This window comes from Triticum dicoccoides, unplaced genomic scaffold (assembly GCF_002162155.2).
Source record: "Triticum dicoccoides isolate Atlit2015 ecotype Zavitan unplaced genomic scaffold, WEW_v2.0 scaffold59865, whole genome shotgun sequence".
Lineage (NCBI taxonomy): Eukaryota > Viridiplantae > Streptophyta > Magnoliopsida > Poales > Poaceae > Triticum > Triticum dicoccoides.
The window spans coordinates 71524-85212 of record NW_021285031.1 but is presented as its reverse complement, the minus strand read 5'-3'; the positions used below and the strand labels follow the sequence as shown (position 1 = coordinate 85212).

The 13689-nt window shown below is 46.2% G+C and overlaps 1 protein-coding gene across 2 annotated transcripts; it reads left to right on the top strand.

Moving 5' to 3' along the window:
- The first annotated feature begins 11225 nt into the window (after window positions 1-11225).
- LOC119347148 lies at window positions 11226-12206 on the top strand. 2 transcript variants are annotated; one of them, XM_037616083.1, is made up of 3 exons: window positions 11226-11439; window positions 11624-11818; window positions 11925-12206. In XM_037616083.1, the coding sequence occupies exons 1-3, from the start codon at window positions 11260-11262 to the stop codon at window positions 12138-12140; spliced, it is 591 nt and encodes a 196-aa protein (XP_037471980.1). In that variant the 5' UTR covers window positions 11226-11259; the 3' UTR covers window positions 12141-12206. The 2 variants fall into 2 exon arrangements, with proteins under 2 accessions (XP_037471980.1, XP_037471979.1); XM_037616082.1 differs by having other exon boundaries at window positions 11919-12206.
- The last annotated feature ends 1483 nt before the right edge of the window (window positions 12207-13689 follow it).

Here is a 13689-nt window from a genome sequence, read left to right as displayed (position 1 = left end):
ATCAGTTCATAGACAAGTGAAAGTGGATACTCTAAAATACGCAAGATAAGCGTGAGTGCTATGGATGGCGTTCTCGTAGGGAGACGGGAGCGGATCCATAGTGGTGTATTGATATGGTGAATATGTGGACTCGTGTGCGCCACCTCAAAAGTTACTCGCAGTCGTAGTTCAGGATAGCCACCGAGTCAAAGCTGGCTTGCTGCAGTTAAACCCCACCATCCCTTTGTTGATAATGATGCATATGTAGATAGTTCTGATGTAAGTCTTGCTGGGTACATTTGTACTCACGTTTGCCTATTTTATGTTTTTGCAGAGAGACTTCAGTCTCACTAGTATTTCCGCGTGGTCTTCGACGTTTAGCTTGTTACCTCAGCTACGATCTTGTGCCCTCGGCAGGATCTGATCGATAGTCAGGCTTCTCAGCCTTTTTCATTTATAGATGTCTGTACCCAGACATGATAGCTTCCGCTTGTGCTTTGACTTGTATGCTCTGAGTGTTGGGTCATGAGACCCCTGTTTGTAATATCTCGCTCCTCGGAGCCTATTGTATAGATTACTTGAGTCATAGAGTCATGTTGTGATGCCATGTTGTATTTGCACATATCGAGCATATTGTGTGTATGTTATTGAAATGCTTGGTATGTGTGGGATCTGACCATCTAGTTGTTTATCTTTAGTAGCCTCTCTTACGGGGAAATGTCTCCTAGTGTTTCCACCGAGCCATGGTAGCTTGCTACTGCTCCGGAACACTTAGGCTGGCCGGCATGTGTCCTTCTTCGTTCCTGTGTCTGTCCCTTCGGGGAAATGTCACGCGATGAATACCGGAGTCCTGTTAGCCCGCTACAGCCCGGTTCACCGGAGTCCTGCTAGCCCAGTGCTACAACCTGGATTCACTCGCTGATGACCGACACGTTCGATGCTGGGTCATGAATGCCTGTCCCTGTAAGTCTGTGCCGCTTTGGGTTTACGACTAGCCATGTCAGCCCGGGCTCCTTATCATATGGATGCTAGCGACACTGTCATATACGTGTGCCAAAAGGCGCAAACGGTCCCGGGCAAAGGTAAGGCGACACCCGTGGGAATACCGTGCGTGAGGCCGCAAAGTGATATGAGGTGTTACATGCTAGATCGATGTGGCATCGAGCCGGGGTCCTGACAGCGTTGGTATCAGAGCTTGACTGCCTGTAGGATTACCAAGCCAAACTGGTCGAAGTTGAGTCTAGAAATTCTTTAGTTATATAAGGGAATTGATTGTGGGATGGAACGTAAGGCTCTTTTTACTCCTTATGCCTTATGCCTTCTGATCTGAGTCATCTTATCTCTCCTGCGGGGATTAAGAACTAGGCTATCTTTTCTTTCTATCAGGATCACGTGTTACTAATCCGTAGACTTATAGATTGTTGGATTTAAGTCTCAGTTCAGTTCTTACTACTTCTGTATGTTAATTGTTGATCTCAAAACCTTGATATTGTGCTTCCGAGTGGTTATGCCACCATTTTTGTGAATGTCTCAAATCTTTTCTGAGCATTTACAGCCGTTATGCTGTCCGAGTCATCCCAGGTTTCTAAATAGTCGGATGCATTTGCAAATCCCTTCCTCCTGTTTCCGATGTGCCTTTGGTCAGATTAATCACACAAATCAGTGAGTTGAGGTACTTTATTGCCTTGACATATATGTTGGAGCTAGTATTATGACCCTAGGCGTCTTAGGGGATCATCTAGTAATTTAGCCATGATTTGTGTTCCCAGTGTGATGATTCTGGCCATCATTCTCGAAAGCATCCCGTGATGCTACTTAGTAGTAGGTATTCTATTCCTGGGTTCTGAACCCGAGATTCACTCTACCTACTTCATGTTGATAGTAATTGCTAGTGCCTTTAGGATATTAGTAACCTTTGCGATAGTCCTTGAGGTCCGTGGTATATCGTTCTTCCAAATACCATGAACCATTATGGCAGAAGTTTGTTGGACCAAAAGATCACAACAGGCCCTCTATGAGTTCTCCATGCTATATTGTGACTCTGCCAGCTCAACATTTCTGCATGGGTTATCCGGAAGAATTATGTTGAACTTTGTTCGGCATACCAACCCATGTATCCACAACCCAGAAAGTTATATGTTCTTTTGAGTTGTCTCTCTTTAGTTGCATTCTGACCCTCGTCTATCAATTGATTGTCAAGAGTATGCGTGCGTTCGTCTATCGATGCCTATTACTCTTGTGGTCCGTCAAGCCATTCTATCGCAGAATGACTAGGAGAAACAAACTCCAGTACCTCTTCCATATCTAGGATTGGGTCAAAGCAATTGTGCTCCGCAGATCAAAATGCCAGTCCAGCTTTTGCTTTTGTTCTACCCTGAAGTATTACCGTCTTTATGTCAGGATTTTCATGAGGATTGTACCGGCTCTTGTGAATTCTTGATGTAGTGATACTTCTCGCCATCATTATTCATCCCTCGGTTCTGTGTTGTCGCAACCGGAATACCGACAAATGAATTGTGATGTGTGAAATCAATACTCCCAGCAACCTCGTTGCTTGGTAGTTAAAGGATAATAATTTCATTCTTAGCATGTTGGTTTTTGAATCATCCCTCTAAGACTTATCGTGCTACCTAGTCCTTATTTCGGTGCACCCTTCGATTGATGAGTTAGGATCTTGTCAAGTCCTCACTCATTTGATCATATCGTCTTGCCCTCGAAAGCAAGATTGTTCTCGAGCTTAGTAACATACCGGTGGTTCGTGACTTTCCAAATATCTTCTTGGAGGTGTTACCGGGTTGTCACCTGACCGCTATGTTGAGTTCGTGATCAAGTTGGTTTCTTGTGAACCACCTTCTCTCCAAGAATCGGTGTTAGATATCCCTGAGCTAGTTGGTTAAGCTAGACAACAACTTGGAGAGTTGGAAGATAAAAGCTTGTCTGACTTAGTTCGTTCCAAAGGGATATTCTTGTGTAGTGTGTGTTGAAGAAAGATGATATCTTCATCGATTGGTCCTTGTGATCAGTTGCTGGACCTATTGTCCTATCAATCCTTTGATTTGAGTGTGGGATATCGTCAAATCAAATCAGTACCAACGATGCTCGTAATGTTGTCTTATTGGTGGTTGATCCCTCGAGCATACACCATTATATCTTTTGGGTCTGACCAATGCTATCACTTGTTCACTTAACTATGGAATTCCTTTTAAAAGGAAACCTAGATGAATTGTTGTTGAGCCCATTGACAACATCCTTGTCTTCTCCATAATTTTGCTGAACATTAAGCTAGTGTTGGAAACTTTTGAAAGCATTTTCTTCATGCTAGCTCATGAAGTATATGTTTGGATGAAAGTAGTGACTTTCCCTAATTCATGTGCATATGATGCAAGTTGCCGCCATGAATTTGAGGAAGATTGTTTTGTTTCCTTGAAATCATCCCAAATCAGTCATGCACACGTGCGAAGTATTCTGTGGTCTGGAGACTTGCAACCTTCATTCCATATGTGTCCCGAGCACACCAAGCCACTGATTGATTTGTTCAAGGAGAAGAAGTTCCTTCATAAGAGCTAATCATATGACTTATGCAAGGACTTCGTTATCCACGGTGATGGTTCCCAACCAGAACTCGGTAGTGTTTTATTGTAAGACTACCATGTGATCATGTTTGTCTGAGACAACATGTTCACACGTGCGTAGCAGAACCAGCTCATGTTCTGGAGCTTGCTATCGTAGTTCATTCCCCGAGAATCTCGCAACGTCATCTCGTCGAATTGTGTTGCAACCTTTCATTTCTCTTCCTAGACTCGATGAGTCTGGAATATCCTGACACCAACCAGATCTGAATCGCAGGCAGATATGATGGTTAGAATATTTCCCAAGAATTATAATATTGGTCGAGCAATAATCGGTAAAGTGGATGTCGTGGCCAACACACCCAACCGGAAGACCTGTTATTATAATATCTTGATTGAAGAAGTTGGCCACCTCCCCATGAGGACTTCGTAGGACTTACCTCCGTAACTGTTCCTTATGGATTCTATTGCTCCCGAAGTCCGACCTTTTACTTGATGTTCTAGTTATCAAACCGTATCTATGAGTGGGTTACACTAGCACATCAAGGAGAACATTAGAAGCGGAGTGCTAAATGTCTCTCGGTCGATCATCCAGATTTTTATTTCCTTGGCCTCGCTAAGGTGAAATCTGAGAAGGTGTTATCTTCCTTTGCATCTGCATCGTCCATCGATGTTCATCATGGTGGTATGTTGTGTTGCCAGGATCCTTGACACGGATGTTGGTAAAACCTTGATGAATATGGAAATGCTCAAGTTCTTGAGAGCACGCACAAGCACTAGGTGTTATCATCAGCACTAACTGGGTTTGCTCTCAGTTTCCTCGGCAATGCTATGATCTTTTCAAACAGTGAATTCACCCTTTATTGTTGGGTTCTCCCCAGTTATCAGAATCATTCCCAGCATTTGCATTTTGTTCCCAGCTTGCACCGTCAATGTGCCATTCTACCATGGGTCTCTTCCATCTTCGGTGATAAGCAAAATTCATCCATTACGTTGTCTTCAACAAGGTAATCCATATCATCCAAGTCCAAGTATGCCATTCTACCGACCCCTCCAAACGATCGCTCGAGAATTGTCTTAGGCTGGTTTAAAGAGTTTCAATGATCTCTGAATCAAAGGTAATTCTTTTTGCCACTTAAGGGGATAATCTACGAATCACCCTCCTCCAGGATGTTTCGTCGTGGTATCATGGCAACTCAACTCCTCGCTACGTGGACAATCGTTTACCACCTTCTTAGGTGTGGAATTGTGGTCTACCTAGCGAACCCTCGTCATCTGTCTTACTCCATTTCTTCAGATCTGTGCTTCGTCTCTCAGCTCAAGAGATGTTGCTATGTCTCATTCCATGAGTTGATCCTAAGCTGTTCGGTCTTCTCGAAGATCGATTGTTCTAGAGTTTTTCCTTTCCCCTTCTTGTCATGATTAGCTGGAGTTCTCAGAGCAAGACGACAAGACAAAGATGGTGTTCAAATCAACGTTCATTTGAAGTGCAACCTGGATCGTGAAGATTGTGCTAGTTTGCGTTCCCCTTTCACCCTACCCTACGCTTGAATCTCGAGACGAGATTCTTGTTTAGTGGGGGTGAGTTGTCACATCCCTAGCTGCTGGTAGTGCTCTAGGCTAGCCTCATGTGAGCATCATGTTTTATTTCAAATGAAATTTGAATTGAGGAATTTTCAAAGCCTCAGAAACCTTCTAAAAATGATCAACATTAAAATCTCCTCAAAGAAGTCCAAAAAAATGTTCCTCTTAGTCTCTGAAAATATTGCAAAGAGGTAAAACTCAAAACAATATTTTTGGTATCTCAGAGTTAATTATTTTGGGCCATTTGAATTAATCCAATAACTATTTGCTTTGGATTTATATTTAATATATATTAAATATGACTCCAATAATTCTGGAAGTTTGTGAGTGGCTTTGTATTTATTTCTGGCAAGCCACATAAAAATCTACAGAATTTATTTAAATGATTTAGTTGCTAAATTAAATCAAAACAAACTACAGAAAATAGAAAACAGTAAATAATAAAAAGAGCAAAGCTTACCTGTGCAGCCCACTAGAGCCGGCCCAGCTCCTGTGCTGGTCCAGCACTGTGCGGCCCAGCCCACCGCAGTCGCCACCGTCTTCAACCTCCTGCCAGTAGGCAGGAGGGCGTGTGCCCGACGCGCGCGCGCACGCTCCGGCCACCTCCTGCTTACCTGCTCGCCGCTGGAGGCACCCGAGGGAGCCACGCAGCCCCCGACCCCCTCCCCCTTCTCCCTCTCTCCCGCGTCCTCATTCTCTCCCCAGAACACTCTCCCCCTCCTCTGTTCTCCTCACCGAGCGGAGCCCCTCGCCGCCGCTCGCCATAACCACGGCCACCGGGCCTCCCTCGCTTCCCCGACTAGCCCACAAGCTCCGCCACTCCGTACTCGACCCACCTCACCGATGCCACGCCCTCCAGGAGCCCCCGAAGCGCCGCCCCGACGTTTTCCCCCTCCTCGGACCCGCCGGTCGCCGACGCCCGATTCGCCGGCTCCGGACCGTCCCCGGCCTCGTCCCCGCCTCGAATGGATCCACTGTGAGCCTCCGCTGTTTCTCCTGTGCTCGCCCCCTCCGTTCTCGCCCCCTAGCCCCATCTCCCACCGCGACCGAGAGCTTCTCGCCGCCGTGCCATGTCGTTGCCGTGGCCAGGGCCATCCCAGCGTGCGCCTGAGCGCGTCACCATGTTCGCCGCCCTCCCAGGAGCCCGCAGCGCCCTTCGGTCTCTCTTCTAGTGCTCTATAGCGCCACCCCAGGATTGCCCGAGCTGCTGCCGCCGCCAAACCTCGTCGCCGACCACTTTTCCGGCCACCCCAGCACCTGTCACCGCCACCACTAGATGCGCGCCACTGCGCGCGTTCGAATGCAACAAACCACGGCCGAAACGATGCCATGTGGCTCGTTTCCGAGCCCTCCGCCGCGTCTGGACTCGCCGGCGGCTAAACGCCGGCGACCGCTGACCCGATGACCGGCGTGGGTTGACCCCACTGCCCGGTTTGACCCCTCCTCTCTCTCACTGACCTGCGGGCCCGCCCGGCTAATTAGGCTAGGATTAGTGTTAACTAAATATTAGTTAGTTTAATAGACACTGACAATGGGCCCCAGGCCACTAACTAAATTAGATTAGTTAGGTTAGTCACTGACGGATGGGACCCACTGGCCAGGTTTGACCTGGACCAGCCACGTTGACCTGCTGACGTCACTAATACGTCATGCTGACGCAGTATTTGTTTCTGGAATTAAAATAAATCAAAAATGATTTATAAATTCCAGAAAATGCCTAAAACTTCTAAAAATCATAGAAAATTAACCGTAACTCCAAATTAAATAATTTATATATGAAAAATTATCAGAAAAATTCAAGGAATCCATCTGTACCATTTTCATGCATATTAGAACAACTTATAGCTGCTGTTTAGCACAAATCAATTAAATGGCATTTGAATAATCACATATGGAGTTTGAATTTGAATTTTATATTCAAACCAACTTCATTTAATCTGGTTTTAGGTGCATTAGCCCAAAACACATTCATATTGCCATGTCATAGCATGCATCATATTGTGCATTACATTGATCGTGTCTTTTCTGTATTTGCCGGTATTTGTCCCCTCTCGATAGACGCGATACCGATGATGTGATCGTTGACACTGATGAAGACTCAATGTTATCTTCAGAAGTGCCAGGCAAGCAAAACCCCCTTGTTCATTCCGATACAATCCTACTCTCTCGCTCCTGCTCTCTTTTACTGCATTAGGATAACACCGATTCATCTGTTACTTGCTGCGGTAGCTGAACCCCTTTATCCTCTGCATGACCTGTCATTCCACAGTAAATAGATGAAACCCACTAGCATGAGTAGGAGTTGTTTGAGCCCTGTTGTGCCTACTCATTCATGCTTGTTTGTCATGCCTGCTACTGCTTAGAGTTGAGTCGGGTCTGATTCATCGGGGATGAATCAGAGGTGTGTGAACATGTCCTACGGTGTGTGAGCTAAGCGTGTGAACACGATTTGGTAAAGGTAGCGGTGAGAGGCCATGTAGGAGTACATGGTGGGTTGTCTCATTGCAGCCGTCCTCAGGAACTGAGTTCTGTGTTTGTGATCCATGATTCAGCTACTACCACGCATTGGGCCCGAAACCAATGGACCCTCTCGGCTTCTTAATCACCCTTGTCCTTTGTCCAGGAGTTGCAAGTAGTTTCTGGTGTTTGTAGTATGCTGGAGGCCGTGGACAGCGCTGACCGTAGGGGTGGGCTGTGATGCGGTAGGCACGTGGCCGGGTAAACCGGGCGCCCGTTTGGTGTCACGGAACCCTGTTCACATCGTTTGGGGCTGTGAGCGAAACTCCGGCCGGATCTCCTCATGGATGGAACCCGAATAGGCGATAAACCTGGACTAGAGACTTGAGTGTTTAGGCAGGCCGTGGCCGACACCCACGTTGGGCTTCCGCTTGAAGGTTGCCGAGTACATGTCGTGTAAACGGCGGTAAGTGGTGAGAGCGTGTGTGAAGAAGTACACCCCTGCAGGGTTAATATGATCTATTCGAATAGCCGTGTCCGCGGAAAAGGACTTCTGGGTTGCTTAAATCAGTTCATAGACAAGTGAAAGTGGATACTCTAAAATACGCAAGATAAGCGTGAGTGCTATGGATGGCGTTCTCGTAGGGAGACGGGAGCGGATCCATAGTGGTGTATTGATATGGTGAATATGTGGACTCGTGTGCGCCACCTCAAAAGTTACTCGCAGTCGTAGTTCAGGATAGCCACCGAGTCAAAGCTGGCTTGCTGCAGTTAAACCCCACCATCCCTTTGTTGATAATGATGCATATGTAGATAGTTCTGATGTAAGTCTTGCTGGGTACATTTGTACTCACGTTTGCCTATTTTATGTTTTTGCAGAGAGACTTCAGTCTCACTAGTATTTCCGCGTGGTCTTCGACGTTTAGCTTGTTACCTCAGCTACGATCTTGTGCCCTCGGCAGGATCTGATCGATAGTCAGGCTTCTCAGCCTTTTTCATTTATAGATGTCTGTACCCAGACATGATAGCTTCCGCTTGTGCTTTGACTTGTATGCTCTGAGTGTTGGGTCATGAGACCCCTATTTGTAATATCTCGCTCCTCGGAGCCTATTGAATAGATTACTTGAGTCATAGAGTCATGTTGTGATGCCATGTTGTATTTGCACATATCGAGCATATTGTGTGTATGTTATTGAAATGCTTGGTATGTGTGGGATCTGACCATCTAGTTGTTTATCTTTAGTAGCCTCTCTTACGGGGAAATGTCTCCTAGTGTTTCCACCGAGCCATGGTAGCTTGCTACTGCTCCGGAACACTTAGGCTGGCCGGCATGTGTCCTTCTTCGTTCCTGTGTCTGTCCCTTCGGGGAAATGTCACGCGATGAATACCGGAGTCCTGTTAGCCCGCTACAGCCCGGTTCACCGGAGTCCTGCTAGCCCAGTGCTACAACCTGGATTCACTCGCTGATGACCGACACGTTCGATGCTGGGTCATGAATGCCTGTCCCTGTAAGTCTGTGCCGCTTTGGGTTTACGACTAGCCATGTCAGCCCGGGCTCCTTATCATATGGATGCTAGCGACACTGTCATATACGTGTGCCAAAAGGCGCAAACGGTCCCGGGCAAAGGTAAGGCGACACCCGTGGGAATACCGTGCGTGAGGCCGCAAAGTGATATGAGGTGTTACATGCTAGATCGATGTGGCATCGAGCCGGGGTCCTGACACAACATGTGCTAGATCAGAGTTTTTAAGTCCAGCATTTCGTTCTTGTTAGTTTTTATTTAAATTTATGTATTACTGTCCTTCAAGAAAGTGTGCTACAGATCTCTATTTGCTCATCTTCCTTCGTTACCACACTATATAGACGTGCTACTACACCCAGTTGGGTGAGATAGTGGTGCTATATTCCTTGTTGTTGGCTTTGTATCATGCATGTGCATGGCATGCACATTTTTCTTAAAATAAGTCTCGACTCTTATCATGAATTGGACCATGCATGATGCATGCATGTGATCGACTAGGCAGTTTGCACACCAGGGGATGTGCATGGGCCGCAAATAATGCCATGCATTGTAGCACACCCCACCCGTGTATCGCAAAAGGACCGTCCATGGAGCATCTCCCATAGGTTATACCCGATGGGATGCAGAAGCATCTCCCGTACGACGTTGATCAAGGTAGGACCGGCCTGGACCCTTGTCAATTGTCCCTATCCCATAGGCTGCGAGACATATCCGTGCGTCTAGGTAGGACCCGGAGATTCACATGGTTATACCACAGACAGAGAGAGCGCGCCAACAAAACTAGATTCACGTGATATATTTGTGAATACGTACCTTCGTCCGTTCTGCGATATCATGGGATTCATGGGATTTATTTCGCCGCTTGCACTCCAATATCAACCTGCTGATTTGCCGAGTTGGCAAGGCAAATGCGGAGCAGCTCAAGATATTATCTACCACGCGGAAGGTCTGCGGCTGTTTTCCTACCTACTCCGATGTCCCTTTCAAGAGGATAAGGGCACCGAAATTCATGCCATATTCAACTTGTTCTGTCCGGCTTTATTTGAAAAGCTAGCTAGTAAACGCAAACACATGCAACAATTTCTTTGTCTTGTTGGCAACTCACTCGGTCGCTCGTCAATTAGTCAGATGCCCATACATCTAAGTTCTTGCTCCATCTGTTCTAGTCTGGCCAAATACTGTTGATCTCATCAATTTGGAAGGTTGAGCATCCTTCCCAGTTGAATGAATCAGACCGGGGCAACATCCCGGACACGCCATCAAACTTTAGATCTAGCACCCGCGCACAAGTAGATGTCGGAGAAGGAAACCATACCTGCCTACTCCAAACCACGAACCCAGGATAGAATCCACCATCTTCCAAATGCATCGATGCGGACCACAATCTGCATCCACTCCTAGATTATCTCACAAGACCCACACCCTCGCTAGAGCAAACACCGTTGCAACGGCGGCGTTTGAGGACACAAGTCCACCACGAGGTTACCACCGCCGCTGTACCATCCTTGCTTAAACAACTGGGTTTTCAAATCCAACCCCAAGGTGGATCGCCTCGTCGGGGAACATCTAAAGATTTTTTATTCGGCGCGACCATCGCCACCGCTGAAGCAAGACGATGATACACCCAAAACCCTAACCTACTAATACTTAAACCGATCCGTACTCGTGAATCGGGCGCCCCCCCGCCCCCCTCACGGTCGTCGGCGGAGGGTAGCCGCCGGAGGACGACGGCGGAGAGGAAGCGCCTTGACGGCTGGATGCGAGAATGCCTTTCTTTCTTAGAAAAAGAAAGTGATCCTAATTTCTTGTATGTTCATATATGTGAGCATCTACGATTATATTGTTTGGAAAAGATACTACTATGAGAATTGTATATGGCCATGTGCCTCCACTCTAGTATTAGTATTCGGTGGATATGTATGATGTACTATCAAATTGTAACCACCAAGTTAGAAAAAAATTATAACCACCGATCCATTTTTATAGACGGAAAACTACCGATCCTTGTAAACGGGCAAACGCATGCAGGCGAATCTAACGACTTCCGTTGCGTCCGTATATACAGCTTCACAACAAAAATCTAGGCAGCTTTTAGCTAGGTAAGTTCCTCGTCTGCTTCCGCAGGTGGCAACTGATAGATCTCGGCAATGGTCGGCCATTGCGCCCCGGCATGCCACTGCCCCTCGCCTGCAGCGGCATTCATGCCGCCCGTAGCCGTCTACCATTCGCGCTCGACAAGCAACAAAGCCAGATCTTCAACAGCGCCACTCCTGGAACCCAGGCCCAGACCTGCCGTCGTCGACGACGAATCTCACAGAAAGCTCCGGGTATGTAACATACGTGGAACGGATGATCGATCTGCATGCATGCGTGAATTCTTGACAGAACTCTTCATCCGTTCACATCGATCGTACGTAGTTTGTGTTCCATTCTAAATTTTCCATTGTAGTACTCTTCTCTACATCTTACATGTTAATTTGTGAAAGTCCGTGTGATGCATGCATGGTCCAGTACTTCGGCGTCTCCGGGTACATGTTCACGGCCGCCGTCATAGTGGCCCCGTCGTTTTGGCCCGATTGGCAAGACTCGCTCACCACCGCCATTGTGTTCTCCTACACCACGGCGATGATCCTCCTGCTTCTCAAACATTGGGACAATAAGGAAGACCAACCAGCAAGGCCAAGGCGATGCCATGAAATCACATGGGTACGTAACGCGATGCACTAATGCTCTACCTTAACAAAAAAAATTAGCCAGATTGTTAGGATTGATCCATATCGTGTGCACTTTTCGTCTTCTAATTTAGGTGCAGATGTTCGTGGTCACCGGGATCATGTTGATCTCCGTGGTGTTGATGGTCTCCATTTTCCCTGCTAAGTGGGGTCACCTGGCCATGATTGTGTTCATCTCCCTGGCGGCCGCCACGTTTAGTTTCTTGCTTCTCAATGTCTGGGATGCGCAACATGAAAGGGAACGGGTACAGGCTGCATCGGCAGGATCTGAAGAAACGTCCATGGATCTGGCCTAGCCTTCTGAATTCCACATTCTGGGGAATAAATTATTCCATATATAAGTAAATCCTTTTCATTGTTTTGATCATTTTTGCAAACTTTAGCACGATTTGACCCCGCTTCGAAAAAAATTCTCGATCTGACACTTTTTCATACCTCCGTTGTCTCTAACGGTAAGATAAGACAGACTACCGTCATAGTCAATGACGGTAACAATTGGTCAACACTAAAACGACGTTTGCTAAATATAGAGGCCTACCGCCATAGCTGACGGCAGTAGACTTGGCTACCCTACCGCCAGACTTTGTGACGGTAGCCTCCAAGCCACTATTCCAGCCGATCTCTTATTTTATTTCTGGTTGTGCATACATGCAAGTGTGGCTGCATCGATTTGGGCCATAACCTCTGTGCCGTTCTTGTGATTTGCAGTGCCTGCTGGACCGTGGCATACTTAACAGAAGTGTATCTCACCTTGGCATATTAGCAGATATGCATCTGCTTACATGCATGCTATCTTCTGTAGCGTAGCACGTGTGAGAACTGGAGGCATATACGCATGAATAATTCTCAACAACTTCTATGTAGTTTATGCAGGTCTTTGATAATTTTGCTGGAAATAAACGAGCATGTCGTATATTTGATTGGAAAAAATAAAAAATAATTTTTATTGATAATAGAAATCATCAGAAAATTGTATCTAAGTGAAAAATGTTTATTTTTCTTTACTTATTTATTTCTTTGTGAAAAATATATTTTTAGTGAAAATAAACATCAATAAAATATTTCCGTTAAGAAATAAGTAAAAGCAGTAAAAATACCTGAAAGATATACCTTCTGCTACCGTGTGTCAAGACTTTGCCGCACCGATGATGGCTTTATTTTAAAGAAGGGGAGGATGACGAGAACATGGCTACCACATATACTTTCGAAAATTTTACAAGCATGCATATATTTTCAGGTGATTTCTAATATAACTGTACAATAATTTATTTTCTTATCCAAAAAAATCTTTACATATTTATGCTTTATATCTAATTACACAATATTTTTACAAACTAGGAATTAAAATACAAGCAAACTGAGCCTAACTCAGATGGTTAAATTCCTTCGACGGCTGTCGTGGATCTAAGACTGACAGTAGAATAGGGGGTAAGTATGAGGAGGCAAGATCCTAGCTATGGAGGAGTTGTACGCACGAGTTTTACGAGTTCAGGCCCTTCTCGGAGGAAGTAACAACCCTACGTCTCGGTGCCCTGAGGCGGTCGACTGGATTATATGTGTGTGTGTTTACAAAAGTGCGAACCCCTGTCCCAGAGGAGGAGGGTGGCTTATATAGAGTGCGCCAGGACCCCAGCCCCCCTCCGTTACACAGGGTTCAATGTTCATAAAGGAGGGGCGTTACTGGTAACGCATGCAGTAAAGTGTTATAAATGCCCATAAATCTATGGTTTAAGTCTTGACCGTTGCAGAGTAGAGAGTTTCTCATCTTCTGGTGGTCGAGTGTCTTCAAGGTGGTCGAGTGAGCGCATCTTCATGGCCGAGTGGACGATGGTTTCTCTTCGACTG